Genomic DNA, 14028 nt, shown 5'->3' with positions numbered 1-14028 from the left:
CACTCCTCGGTACGGAGTGAAACATGTCGAGCGTTTTTCGACTTAAAATACGTGAGTGACCCGTTCTTAATTAGAAGTCTGTACTTCTAAACCTATGTTAAGTAGTCTTATTTAGTATTAATTTAAAGTAGGTAAATTAAACTTTCGTACATTGAGATAAAGCTCAAATTTGCTTCAGACTCACTATTATACTTAAAGACCTTTCACCTTAGAGGAACTTAATTAGAGTTCCGTTTTAACTTTTAATTGTAAATGGCAAAATTTTATTTTAATAAAATTCAAAGAAAATTTTCTTTGTTTTTCCATGTTCACAAATTCCCTTTAAGGTGTTATCGAGTAATTTAGAAAAGTTCATAATGTCGGGTACCTAATACCAAAAATGGATTCTATTTACCTAATATACTTAATTTACTGTATTCACTGCCAGGGGGCGTGGCCTAGGAACAAACTTGTACGACGGTGGACGCACATGTGCGTCGGGGGCAGTGATGTGTTACTCTTTGGTCAAACCCCATACAATTTGTCAGGATACCGACAGTAAGTCGCGCTTCACGTACAAGTAATTTATGGAATAAGCCGCCATTATGATGTAGTCGGAATTACCCGCATACACCTTACAATGTCCCAATAAGAATTCTCCACTAAAGAAATGGCGTTAGCACGAGTCGTTCCGTACATTGAATCGCCTGTTCCTATCTCAATCGCACGCGTGTAGTTGCTATCCCACTCGCACTCATTGACCGCCGTCATCAGGGGCGAGACAACAATATTACGGCGAGCGATAGAAATATGAACAGGCGGGTCGTACAAAATTCCTTCTGCTAAGTCCTTTCTTTAGGTACAGTCGCCTGAGTCGCCATCAGATATATCGGAGCGGCAAAAGTGCTCACAAATATCTAAGCACGCCTCTATTGTCAGGGTGTTAGAGTGCGTGTTCAGATATTGTGAACACCTTGGCCGCTCCGATATATCTGATGGCGACTGTACCCATACCAGAGCAACCGAAGATCTACTTCAGTGGGCTGAGCCTCGGTACCGGCGGTTCCCCGCTCGACCAATGAGCTACCCGCTTACTGATCTACCAATCGCAGCCCAGAGATATCGACCAATAGCGCATCGCCGGCCTACCATGCATCATACGTTTGCAATGCCTTGTCGCAAAATTCCGATAAATAATTATTTGCTAAGAGATCGATATAGTTATAGAATTTAGTGACTTTAAAAGTATTTTTCAAAGTAATTTACATTACCAAATATTGTATTTAAAAAAATCGTGGGTTCTACTACTAACTTTTAAACTAATTTTGCAGTTTATCTCATAACATTCACAATATTTCTTTTCTATTATAGAATAATATTTAGGTAAGGATAATGATTGATCAAATTAGCTAAATTAAGGGTGGGTTGCACCAAACTGTTCGTATCGTTAAAGAGTTCGCTTTTTTATGTATGGAAAGTTTCATATAGTCAGATCGTAAAAAGTCTGCAGTGATTTTGATAGCCCACGCAGTGCAAGTGTCATTTTAAACGTCAACTATGAAATTATGACGTATACATAACACTTACACTGCGTGGGCTATCAAATGCGCTGCAGACTTTGTTTGGTGCGACTATAGTAAAGCGCCGGGGGCGCCGGCTGACGTTGATCAGTCTGACAAATGTTGTTGGTGCAACTGGCCCTAAGTGCAAGAAATATACCTATATATTTAACCGTGATACCGAAATTGAATACCGGTTAATTTGTATGAAATATAAACCGGTATTCGGTTCCTGGTTTAAAATACTAGAATTAAACCGTATAGTTAATTTAATATGCTAGCAATAATCTTATTGGCATTCTATGGGGTTAATGAGAGGAGATAAGCAGGCCAAGAATAAGAAACCGGTATCAAAACATTACATCTCATATATTTATATTTAAACATCAACTTAAATTAAACGTCACTAACTACAATAAAATGCAACAATAAAATACAGTGTCTTTTCAATTAAATACGTTCTGGAGGCAAATAAAATAAAGATAACAGTGGTGGTTGTGCAACCTTAATAATAAGTTTTTGATTTTTGCTACAAGCTTTTATCGCCGACTGTACTTTTTTTTCCACAGGCAACTAATACTCATCGAGACAATTCTAAGAACCCCAAACACAATTAGCTTTCGTTGTTTTATCACATAGTTCTTATGGCCACCTCCGGTCTCCATCATCAGATCAGCTCGATGACACCATAATATTGCATTGTCACCCGACTTACATATGTATGCAAAATTTCAGCTCAATCGGAAACCGGTAAGTGGATCAAATTTAACTTGCAACACTTGATTACACACAGACAATGGTCAGGTGAAAGTAAATAAAAGCTTGTAAAAATCAATTTTATGCCTATTACGTGGGCGATACTGAAAGTTTCCGGATTCTGATATATCGACGCTTATCATGACACAAAACAAAATGAAATGCCATTCGACTTTAAATCTTACCAGTAAAAGAGAGAATATTAAATGCAATAGCATTTCATTTTTAGTTGTACCACTGTTCATGATAAGCAACAATATGAAACGACTTATTTTTTCTAAGTGGCCAGTTCCAAGAATTTTCAGTATGCCCTAAAAGTATAAAACAAATTGGTTTAGGACTTATGTTTAAGGCAATTCTTAATTTGAAGAAAAATAAAATCAAGTCAGAGAAAGTCTGCAACGGTTGTGATAGCATACGCAGTGCAAGTGTTATTTTGTCTAATTTCATAGAAGTAGACGTTTAAGTAACACTTGCACTGGAGCTATGCTACAACAATGGATTTTCATGATGTTCAGTCGCTATTATGTTAGGTTATTTAAGTATATGTGACGTCCTACGAGAAAAGGTACCTTATGGCGGTTGGCGCTTACGCTATTATTAACGCCACTCCAATATCATTGCGGCGCTATGCGACGTAAGCGCCAGCCGCCATAAGGTACCTTTTTCCGTGGAACGTCACATATGATTATACTTATTAGAATTGGAGACTTATTATTGACTGCAGGAATGAGGATACATGAGGTAGAAATTTATCTTAGTTGTCATTTGAGGATGGTAAGTACATTCAGTCCAACAAACCAAAAAAAATAAAATATGGTTGCCTGTAAAGTCGGTTTACGGACGATAATTTTGCGTGATAACGTCATAAAAAAACATGGCCGTAACGTTACCATGGAGATCTGACCACAACGTTACCATGGAGATCTGACCACAACGTTACCATGGAGATCTGACCACAACGTTACCATGGAGATCTGACCACAACGTTACCATGGAGATCTGACCACAACGTTACCATGGAGATCTGACCACAACGTTACCATGGAGATCTGACCACAACGTTACCATGGAGATCTGACCACAACGTTACCATGGAGATCTGACCACAACGTTACCACGGAGATCTGACCACAACGTTACCATGGAGATCTGACCACAACGTTACCATGGAGATCTGTCCACTACGTGACACTTTATCATGCAGGCTCGATGTACATTGATTCATAAGACGTTATCACGTCAAAAAGTGTACAGTTCATACGTCATACATGTCGTAATTCTCAACCATACAGAAATTTTATGAGCAGGTTTGATGACAAATAGAATTTGTAGTTATTTCATGTTCTGTTCTTTTTCCAAAATGGCGGAGCCATACGTTTAATCAGTTTTAAGTTATGCTGCTGAGGTCACTTAGTACATATATTTATGATTTTACAAATTACTCCATATTTGTAATTACCCCAATATACCTTTTGATTCATTTTTATGTCAAATATAACTTATCTTGACTAAAGTGTCTTACAAATTGTGATTTTACTGAATATTCTTAATAGATTTACCACCAAGCACCAAGCTAACTCTGCACATACTGAAACAAAGTATAATAGTGTCAGTTTATTATGGCACCCACTTTGTCACGTCATAGTTGGTGCAGAGTTAGCATAGTCAGACTCAGTCACTGATGAGCGGAAATGAAAGGAGAGCTGCGGGAATAAACCAAAAGTATTAGTTGTAATCCAAATCTCTTCTCTGCTCCGCTGAATTATAGTCTGACAAAAAAAGAGTAGAAATAAAAAAGTGGCAATGATGATGATGATGATGATGATGATGATCCTCCTGGCTGGTTTCGACCAAGGCGACCACTTCAACTCCTAGTTAGCTCGGCGTTCTTACAAAAGTGGTAATACTGTAGTGTCGTCCCGTTTTCTTATATAGATTGATTTGACTGCAGTATTGTAATAATGTAATATGTAATAATCCTTTATTTCAGACAGTAAATTGCATTATTTTTTACAGTTCTTGCGTTTTTTTTCTGTCTGTGTGCCATTTATTGGCAAAAGGCCTCCTCCAACCTTCTCCATTCCTCTCTATCCTTGGCAACTCTCGTCCATGTGGTTCCTGCTGTGGCTTTGATGTCGTCCACCCATCTTCTAAATGGTCTACCTCTTTTCCTTTTCTTATGGCCTGTGAACCAGTTCATTATCGATTTCGACCATTTTTCTTTGCCTCTAATTGTATGTCCTGAACATTTCCATTTTAACTTTTTTATTGTTTTTGTGACATCTTTTGTTTTGGTGATCTTCTTTATGGATTTTATTCTTATTTTATCCGATAGTCTTTTCCCCAGCATACTTCTTTCCATGGAGTTTTGGCAAGTTTCTAGCTTTCTAATGTGTGTTTTATTGAGAGCCCAGGTTTGGCAGCCGTAAGTAAGTATAGGAAGTATGCTGGTATCAAAGAGTTTCCGCTTGATAGTTACATTGATATCTTTATTTTTCATTATTTCCTTTAGGCTACAATATGAGATTTGCGGATGACCTGACTGCAGTATTGCCACTTTTTAATTTCTACTCTTTTTATCAGACTATACAAATAATGCTATTGGTTGATTTCTGAACAACTCCGTTCATGTCTGCCTCAGTGGTAAAGTAACCTATTTTCTCTGTTGATATAACTTGAGTGGATAGCATAACTTATCTTATAACTTGCTCTACCGGACGTTCTCGATAACTAGTTTCTCTGTCTTGTACATGTCTCCGATGGCTGCCTGAAATGACAATAAATTACAATTTAACATTTTAACTGCCGCAGACTGATATAATATATCATAAGACATCTATAGGATCCTACCATCTATATGGGATATGGATTTCTGTGATACCCAGTCACATTTTAAAACCGTTAAAAAGGTGTTCTTACTTGGCGTCTGATGATATCAAGGTTTTCCTTAGCAAATTGGTATTCTTTCTGGATCTGCTTGGGGTCTGACAATGTCTTATTGGCTTTAAAGGCATCTCTGACTCTGCGTAGTGCGTACGACCTGAAAATTAATGACGATGTTTTAAGCTGAATAACTTTAATATAGATTGCAATGTAATGGCTAAAATGTATACAAAATTATGTGCCGATAGTGTGCATTGCCTGTAAAAAGTCGGAGCTTATAATTTACTAGTCGACTATTAGTGTTTCAAATGGAAAAAAGTTAAAATACAGAAATAAATGGTTGAATATAGGTTATGTAATTTAGAATACCGATTGTGAAATACCTGAAGTTATAGTTTGCGAATTTTTGCGACTCCCGCAACAGATTTTTGTACATCGATAGGACTTGCATTTTAGTAACACTCGTGGCCATTCTATGTTTGCACAAGAATTTATTGATAATTATCACTTATCAAGGCAAACCGAAAAATAAATGAATGAAAATGTAAATAAAGTAAAGTCAATATGTTCCATTTCACGAACTTCAGCTGAAAATTGTCAGCTTTAACGCATTTATATTAACTGATAACTTCTACTAAAAATATTTTTATAACTAATTGTACTTACAAAAAGAACTATAAGAAATTACAATAAGTCTTTGTAAATTATTATAAATTTAAACTTAAAATGTTGACATTGTTGACTACCAATAAAACTAAGTACGTGATCCGGAACGTTAAATTTATATTGCCATGTTCATGCTGAATACCCGTTTCAAGGGTAACTTATGCAACTTATTTAAGTGATATTTATTTTCCTAGAAATAGTAATTGTGCCTAAAAATATGTTAAGTATAATAAATTGGAAGCGTATTATTAATAAAGTGTAAGTTTGCTGTGGTCATACTTTAAATCAATAGGGTTTGAATTTTGTGAAGTATTAAGTGGTACATTTTAAAACTATGATGGCAACACAGAATGCAGCACCCATCATACGACCCAATACGACCGAATGCGATGAGACCTGTCAAAAAAACGTCAGGTTTATTGAACGACGGTCTACTTTGCAGCCCGTTTAAATTAATTATAAGCTTAAAACTAAGGCTAAAGTGATGAAGTAACACCGTATCGAACAAAACCAGAACAAACTCAACATCTTCACATTTAAAAACTGTAAGTATTATCGAGATTTTATTTATTATTTTAAGAATTAATTTTATACCGTTTTTACGAGTTAGAAAATACCCCGAAGCATCCTAAGATGATTTAATGACTTTAAGCGTCTTTTGATGACAAGAGACAAGGATTTTTACAATCAGTGTGTAATTAAGATGCGTTAATGTGTGGATGTAACGTGCTATGTTGTAACTCCGGATTTCTAAAGTGTTTACATACGTTCGTATTTATAACTATGACCCCTTTGCTCAATAATCTGAATAATGGTCACGGTCCGAATAAAGGTGTTGTAAAGTGTTAAACATTCTGATTTGGTGATGATAACACATTAATTACGTTAATATTTTAAGCTTATTTCAATACAGTTGTGCGGTAGAAAGAAGAGAAATCTAATCTTCATGGATGGGTATTCCACAGCCGTCTTCATCCAAATCTTTCTATCCTTCTTCTCGTTCCTCTAATTCTTAATTCTGATTTGGTTAATTATTTGGTGAATACAAGGAATAACTGGCATTCAGTTATTAAATAATTAAGTTATGAAACTATTTACTACTTCATCTTAAGATACTTAAAACAGGAAAATAAAGGAAGGTTTTTAGTATTTATTGTTATAGTGGCAACAGAAATACATCATCTGTGAAAATTCCAACTGTCTAGCTATCACGGTTTAGGGCCCCCCCCCACATCTGGCGTCTTTCGAGCGTCGGCGTCTACAATTCTATGGCCGACTTCGACGCAAAGTCGACGCAGCGCCGACGCAACTGCGCAGCGACGTCATTTTCCATAGTGCTGGACGGACGCCGACGCTCGAAAGACGCCAGATGTGGGGGGGCCCTTATGAGATACGGTGGAGTCTTAGTAATAGGGTCCCGTTTTTGCCCCTTGGGTACGGAACCCTAATTAAAGTGGTATATTAATTAATTTATTCACTGCAGTTCATAATGCCTAACTTGATAATGCTAATCAGTTAAAATTAAAAAAAGATAATTTAGAAAATAAAAAAACCCGACTGCAAAAAAGCTATCTTAAGAAAAAAATTAAAAAAAAAAACTGAAAAGAATAAAACAAGTTCAGTAGTCAAGAAAATTGAATTTGGACCTTGGAGTTTAAAAATAATGTCCAAATCGCTTGTGACGGATCCGGAACGAGGCATACGAATCGTTATGACACAGATAAAACAAACTATACATTCTTATACGAAACAGCAACTTCAACAGTCGGGACCCATTAAAAGTCTAGGCTGCGGCACTAATGTTGACAATAATGGGTCCCGACTGTTGAAGTTGCTGTTTCGTATAAGAATGTATAGTTTGTTTTATCTGTGTCATAACGATTCGTATGCCTCGTTCCGGATCCGTCACAAGCGATTTGGACATTATTTTTAAACTCCAAGGTCCAAATTCAATGTTCTCGACTACTGAACTTGTTTTTTCTTTTCAGTTTTTTTTTTAATTTTTTTCTTAAGATAGCTTTTTTGCAGTCGGGTTTTTTTATTTTCTAAATTATCTTTTTTTTATTTAACACTTTTTAGTTAGTATATTATAAATGAAAAAACCGGCCAAGAGCGAGTCGGACTCGCGTTCCAAGGGTTCCGTATATTACACAATTTTTAACAATCAGTGCCGGATTAAGATATTTTGATGCCCTAAGCATTTCTAGGTGCCCCCTCTCCCTAGGGTCATCAAGATTACATAGATTTTTTGGTAAATTGAGAGAAGTTCATTGCCGCATAACAGCTGAGAATGGAAATCAGTCACATCATTTTATCACGAAAATTGACAGTGCCGCAGCAGTAATGTTGCAACAGAGTACCTAATGCTGTTGCAGTCGCCACCCGAATGTCACCTTTATCATAGGTTAGAAAGTAATAGAAACGCGAGCGAAGCGAGCGCGGAAATTTTTCGATATAAAAACGCAATATGATAGACAGTTGTACATTTTTACTTTTAGTATGAAAATCAGTCACATCATTTTATCACGGAAGTTGACAGTACTGCAGCAGTAACGTTGCAACAGAGTAATGTTGCTGCAGTCGCCACCCAAATGTCACCTTTATCATACCTTATAAAGTTATTGAAAACGCGAGCGAAGCGAGCGCGAAAATTTTTCGATATAAAAACGCAATTTTACTTTTAGTCCCAACCAAGCGCGATTCCAGGATTTCATACAGAGAAGGGATGGGACAGTTTTCTAAGTTTTCTATCAGCTTAGCTTCGCACAGGGCTCGATATTTAAGGGTCTCAGCGAGGTTGTTTTCATGCATAAAATATGCAAGAAAGCAGAGCTTGGAATTGAATTGGCGAAGTGTGAGAAAGGCAGTAGGCCCAGCTGCGAAAGAGGAAAGCTTGGATTTGGATCCACGCCCAAGTGTAATTAAGGCAAAAGATCAACTTTGCCGTAAGGCAGAAGGCCTCGCATAAGACCTAACGCCGAACCGCAAAAGAGTGGGTTGAAATCGAATCTATGCATGTAATCACGACTCTTCTACTGCTACCGATTGTTTCTTAAAGAATTACGCGCCATTATTTTTGCAAATTAGCTTTTGGACAGCTAAAAAAATCGTGTGGTAAAAACGATGTGTCTGTCCCTAATTTTAAAATTTGTTCACCTTTTTCAACCTGGCATTTTAGTGCCCCCCCTGAACGTGGTGCCCTAAGCACATGCTTGTTTTGCTTATTGGTTACAAAGTCTGGTTACAAGTTCAACCATTAAAGTCGACGAGTACAAAAAACTTTGAGCGAGCCCTCAATTTAACTTTTTTTTTTAAACATTATTTTTAATTTGACCTTACAATTACTCGTAAGTATACCGGTAAGACCGTTAAATATTTAAAATGATTATCTTATCAGAAAATTATCACCAATTACTCTAAGAAAACTTATACTCTAAGTAATCCGGCACTGTTAACAATGTATTTTTTATGTGAAACGTGAGTGAAATCTCTTTAAAAAATCCGTAGGGGTCGGATCAAAAACTGTAATTAAGTCCGACTCACGCTTGACTATACATTTCTAATAGGTTTCCTGTCATCTATAGGTATAGACCTATTTTATTTATTTATGTATTTTTTTCAAAATTTTAGACCTAGTAGTTTCGGAGATAAGGAGGGGGAATGGTCATTTTTTGCCTATTTTCTTGAATAACTTTTAAACTGTTTATTAGAAAATTATAAATTATTAGAAAATTATAAAAAAAATATATTTGAGATCCTTACAATAAGCTCTTTAATTTGATATGTAACATGATATAGTTTGAAAAATTTAATTTTTTCATTTTTTCATTTACCCCCCAAAAGTGGCCCCCATGTTTAAAATTCATTTGTTTACGTTACATGTCCGTATTTGGGTCACAAACTTACATATGTGTACCAAATTTCAACTTGATTGGTCCAGTAGTTCCGGAGAAAATCGGCTGTGACAGACGGACAGACAGACAGACAGACGCACGAGTGATCCTATAAGGGTTCCGTTTTTTTCCTTTTGAGGTGCGGAACCCTAAAAACTGTAAAAGAAACCTATAACTGATTTTTTAATGCCTATTCAGTGATACTCCACTCGACATATTTCGTAAACTTTTTTTTTTGGCTGCTATTTAACTGATCACCAGATTTAATAAAATTTAATACCAAAAAAATGTACTTTACCACCCTAAAATAATGAATGATCACCAAAATTATAACACCATTTTAATGTGAAATGATTACCAATTTTATTACATTTTACTATCCTATTAAAGGAAATGACACCAAACTAATCATTATTAACCCAAAAATTGTAAATGATTACCAAATTTCAAACCCCATTTTAATGTCAATTGATAACCAAATTTTCACATCGTGATATCCTATTAAATAAAATGACACCAAAATAATCATTGTAAACCCAAAAATAGTAAATGACCGCCAAAATTAGAACTCCATTTTAATATAAAATTATAACCAAATTTTTAAATCTTGCTATCCTATTAAAGCAAATGACTCCAAAATAATCATTCTACACCCGAATATAGTAAATGACCACCAAAATTGTAACCACAATTGTTTCTGTATAGGTCACAGATCAAACCTAACCTAACCCACTTTTCTAGTAGAATTTCGTTTCTGTAAGGGTCGCAGTTCAAACCTAACCTAACCCACTTTTCTAGTAGCATTTCGATTCTGTATGGGTCGCAGTTCAAACCTAACCTAACCCACTTTTCTAGTAGCATTTCGTTTCTGTAAGGGTCACAGTTCAAACCTAACCTAACCCACTTTTCTAGTAGCATTTCGTTTCTGTAAGGGTCGCAGTTCAAACCTAACCTAACCCATTTTTCTAGTAGCATTTCGTTTCTGTAAGGGTCGCAGTTTAAACCTAACCTAACCCACTTTTCTAGTAGCAATTCATTTCTGTAAGGGTCGCAGTGCTAACCTAGCCCACTTAACTGATAGCAGTACAAACCTAACCTACTTTTCTAGTAGCATTTCAGTATGCTCCTAGAAAAGTAGGTTAGGTTAGATAGGTATGCGGTGCGGGGTACGGGGGGTAGAGCGGGAGGGGCTAATAATTTTGGCAGCATTTTACTTTATTTGGTAATATGTATACATTTTTTGGTAATCATAGTGTTTATTTAGGTGAAAATATCGCATTAATTTGGTCTTCAAGATTTGGTGATCATAAATGATTTTTGGTAATCATTCAATATATTTGGTATTCGAATACAATTTGAAGTGCAGTCGTAATTAAAACGGTGGTACTTTTGTAATTTTAGGCCTTATTTTTTTGGTGTTCAGTAATTTTTTTTGGTAAGCATGATTTATTTTATTTAGGGTACCAAAGTATTTTTTGGTGGTCATTATATTTGTAGCCTTTTTTTTTCAATTTTGGCGTTTGGTTGTCGCCATATTGAATTTTGATTACTGTCATGTCTTTAGTGACACACGCAAGAGTAAGACGGTTCGATTGACGTAAGAATTATCAAAATCGGTTCACGCGTTTGGTCTCTGGAGTGCCACATAGGAACAAACATACATACATACATACATACATACATATATAGGCTGATAAACACATTACCCTCCTTTGCGTCGCGCAGTCGGGTAAAAAAACAGCATAATTATCATGTCAACTAATAACATTTACTTTTAATTTTTAATTGAATATTGAGGCTATCTACAGAACAAGCAGGTATATTTATTTAACCTATATTACACTGTGCAGAAAAGTACAATTTTGGTTATACCTCTACTCATACCATGAGTCACTGACAGTCAAACCTGACATATGCGCTAAGGGGTCATCCATTAATTACGTCACACGAATTTCTAGGTTTTTTTACCCCTCCCCTCCTTGTCACACTTAGTCACATTTGGCAAACCCCTCCCCCCTAGTGTGACATCACATTTTTTCTACGAAATCGCCAAATCGAATTAAGTAAGTACCTAAGTATTATTAATATTTTATCAAAATATTTTTGACGATATAAATATTAGTAATTTTATAACCCAAAACTGCTTAGGAAAGAAAATTAGACGAATAAGAACGATTATCGTTTTAAGAACTTGTTATTTAAATGTACAGCGAATAAAATATTTTTTTAAATAAATTTTCGGTTACTGATGAAGTTAAAGTGACGTCACAAAGTTTGTGTCTTCCCCCTCCCCCATGTCACAATATGTCACATTTTCTTGACCCCCTCCCTCCCCCTAAACGTGTGATGTAATTAATGGATGACCCCTAATGTCTTCGTAATTTATTTTCTATACATCTCACTCACACTAATAACAGGCGTGGCTCACTCCGCGATTTCGTCGCTTTGCTACAGGTAGCTAAAAGTGCTTCCGTTCGGCCCCAATTTTGGGGTTTGCCATAAGCCACGCGTGGTGCTGTTGTCACCTAGCGGCCATATCTGTCCTGATCGTAACAGACGCGTTTTGTTAGAGAGTGAGTCTTCTGTACCTAGTACTATTATTTATTCTGTGCTAATATGCTAGTATGAGCGAGATGCATAGAAAGTAAGTTACGTTCTCGATAGTATGTGCCATACTAGTGGTAGCCACACTGATGATAAAAATTAAATTGCTTGACATAAAGTGAAAACCATTGATAATTATAATTAGCATCAGATGCACAGAAGTCATAATGTCACTATTGGTGAAATGTTTCGAGCCTAAAGTTCGTTTTTTTAGCATTAGAGGAGTTTCACACCATGTCCGATCAGAATCCAATCCGAACCCGTGAAAATATGGTCCGTAGTAGCCGTAGAACTATTTCTATGGTAAGTTACGCACTAGAATTCTAGAATGACGGAAAGAAATCGGATGACGGAGATCGGATCTAGTCGAAGACCTAGAAGAAGGTAACCAATCTTGACAAGTCTTTTAATTGAAAAACGCTTTTTAAAAATCAGTAACTATTACTTATGAACGCAGAATATAAATTATCGTATTAGTTTCATAATTGTTACATATTTGCCGTAACTTATTTTTAAAATGTGTTTTTCAATTAAAAGACATATCAAGATTGTTTACCTTATTTCTAATGCTAAAAACCGGGCAAGTGCGAGTCGGACTCGCGCACGAAGTGTTCCGTACCATAATGCAAAAAAAAAACGGTCACCCATCTCAAGTACTGACCACTCCCGACGTTGCTTAACTTTGGTCAAAAATCACGTTTGTTGTATGGGAGCCCCATTTAAATCTTTATTTTATTCTGTTTTTAGTATTTGTTGTTATAGCGGCAACAGAAATACATCATCTGTGAAAATTTCAACTGTCTAGCTATCAGGGTTCGTGAGATACAGCCTGGTGACAGACGGACGGACGGACGGACTGACGGACGGACAGCGAAGTCTTAGTAATAGGGTCCCGTTTTACCCTTTGGGTACGGAACCGTAAAAAAACGAGCTATAGTGGGGGTCCTACTTCAGGCTCGAGTGCTCGCATTTTTTTTCTATGAGTGTTGTTTATTATATTGTGTTATAACCAACTTAAAAAAAAGAAGAGGTTATCAATTAAACCCTTTTTGGGTATTGTTACATCTCTTTCCATTTTATTTGGAAAAAGTAACCAAGCAAATAAGGTAGGTACATCTATTTAACTCCGGAACAGTAGTACATAAAAAAAAGAATATAATAATAAAAACAGACATAATTACAAAAATTTACTAATTACGAACATAATATTTTAAACTTTCGCGTTTTGAATACATATTAACTCACATTATAGACGGGTCTAACGCGAATTATATTCAATTACCTTTATTTACCGACGTTTCGACACAGGTTTCACTGGTCGTGGTCGCGGCTGACCAGTGAAACCTGTGTCGAAACGTCGGTAAATAAAGGTAATTGAATATAATTCGCGTTAGACCCGTCTATAATGTGAATTACGAACATGTCTTGCTATTTCAGTCAATCTTGGTAAAAAGTACTGTCATTTACTGAACTAGCATGACAAATACGAATTTTTCCGAGAAAATACGATGGTAAACAATTATGCACTACATATGTATGTACCACCGATGGTATGTACCTGATATAAATAACCATTTTCCTACATTCATATTTCCTGCTCTTATCAATATTATGACTCTGTAATTTCAAAATGGTTGCCAAGTATAACATCTTCCTCGCGTTATCCCGGCATTTTGACACAGCTC

At 36.1% G+C, this 14028-nt stretch overlaps 2 protein-coding genes across 3 annotated transcripts in view; one reads left to right on the top strand and one right to left on the bottom strand.

Annotated features, from left to right (window-relative positions):
* Window positions 1-1888: 1888 nt before the first annotated feature.
* On the bottom strand, window positions 1889-5763 carry LOC134676923 (LYR motif-containing protein 4B). Its single transcript, XM_063535304.1, has 3 exons — window positions 5564-5763; window positions 5217-5337; window positions 1889-5064 (listed from the first exon to the last, which is right to left on the bottom strand). The coding sequence occupies exons 1-3, from the start codon at window positions 5650-5652 to the stop codon at window positions 5008-5010; spliced, it is 267 nt and encodes an 88-aa protein (XP_063391374.1). The 5' UTR covers window positions 5653-5763; the 3' UTR covers window positions 1889-5007.
* Window positions 5764-6238: 475 nt separating this feature from the next.
* LOC134677017 (lactosylceramide 1,3-N-acetyl-beta-D-glucosaminyltransferase-like) overlaps window positions 6239-14028 on the top strand; it is a 49717-nt gene continuing 41927 nt past the window's right edge. For both annotated transcript variants that reach the window (XM_063535431.1, XM_063535430.1), the window contains exon 1: window positions 6239-6391. The gene's annotated coding sequence lies outside the window, so the exon portion shown is untranslated. The remainder of the gene's footprint in view (window positions 6392-14028) is intronic.

This window comes from Cydia fagiglandana, chromosome 25, assembly GCF_963556715.1.
Source record: "Cydia fagiglandana chromosome 25, ilCydFagi1.1, whole genome shotgun sequence".
NCBI lineage: Eukaryota > Metazoa > Arthropoda > Insecta > Lepidoptera > Tortricidae > Cydia > Cydia fagiglandana.
Note: the sequence above shows the minus strand (reverse complement) of the source record. Positions and strands in the feature narration are given on the sequence as shown.

Coding starts and splice junctions, on each gene's coding strand:
- LOC134676923 (XM_063535304.1), bottom strand. CDS start 5,652: ATGGCCACGAGTGTTACTAAAATGCAAGTCCTATCGATGTACAAAAAT. Junction 5,338..5,563: donor TTCGCAAACTATAACTTCAG/GTATTTCACAAT, acceptor ATTAATTTTCAG/GTCGTACGCACTACGCAGAG. Junction 5,065..5,216: donor TTGATATCATCAGACGCCAA/GTAAGAACACCT, acceptor TTGTCATTTCAG/GCAGCCATCGGAGACATGTA.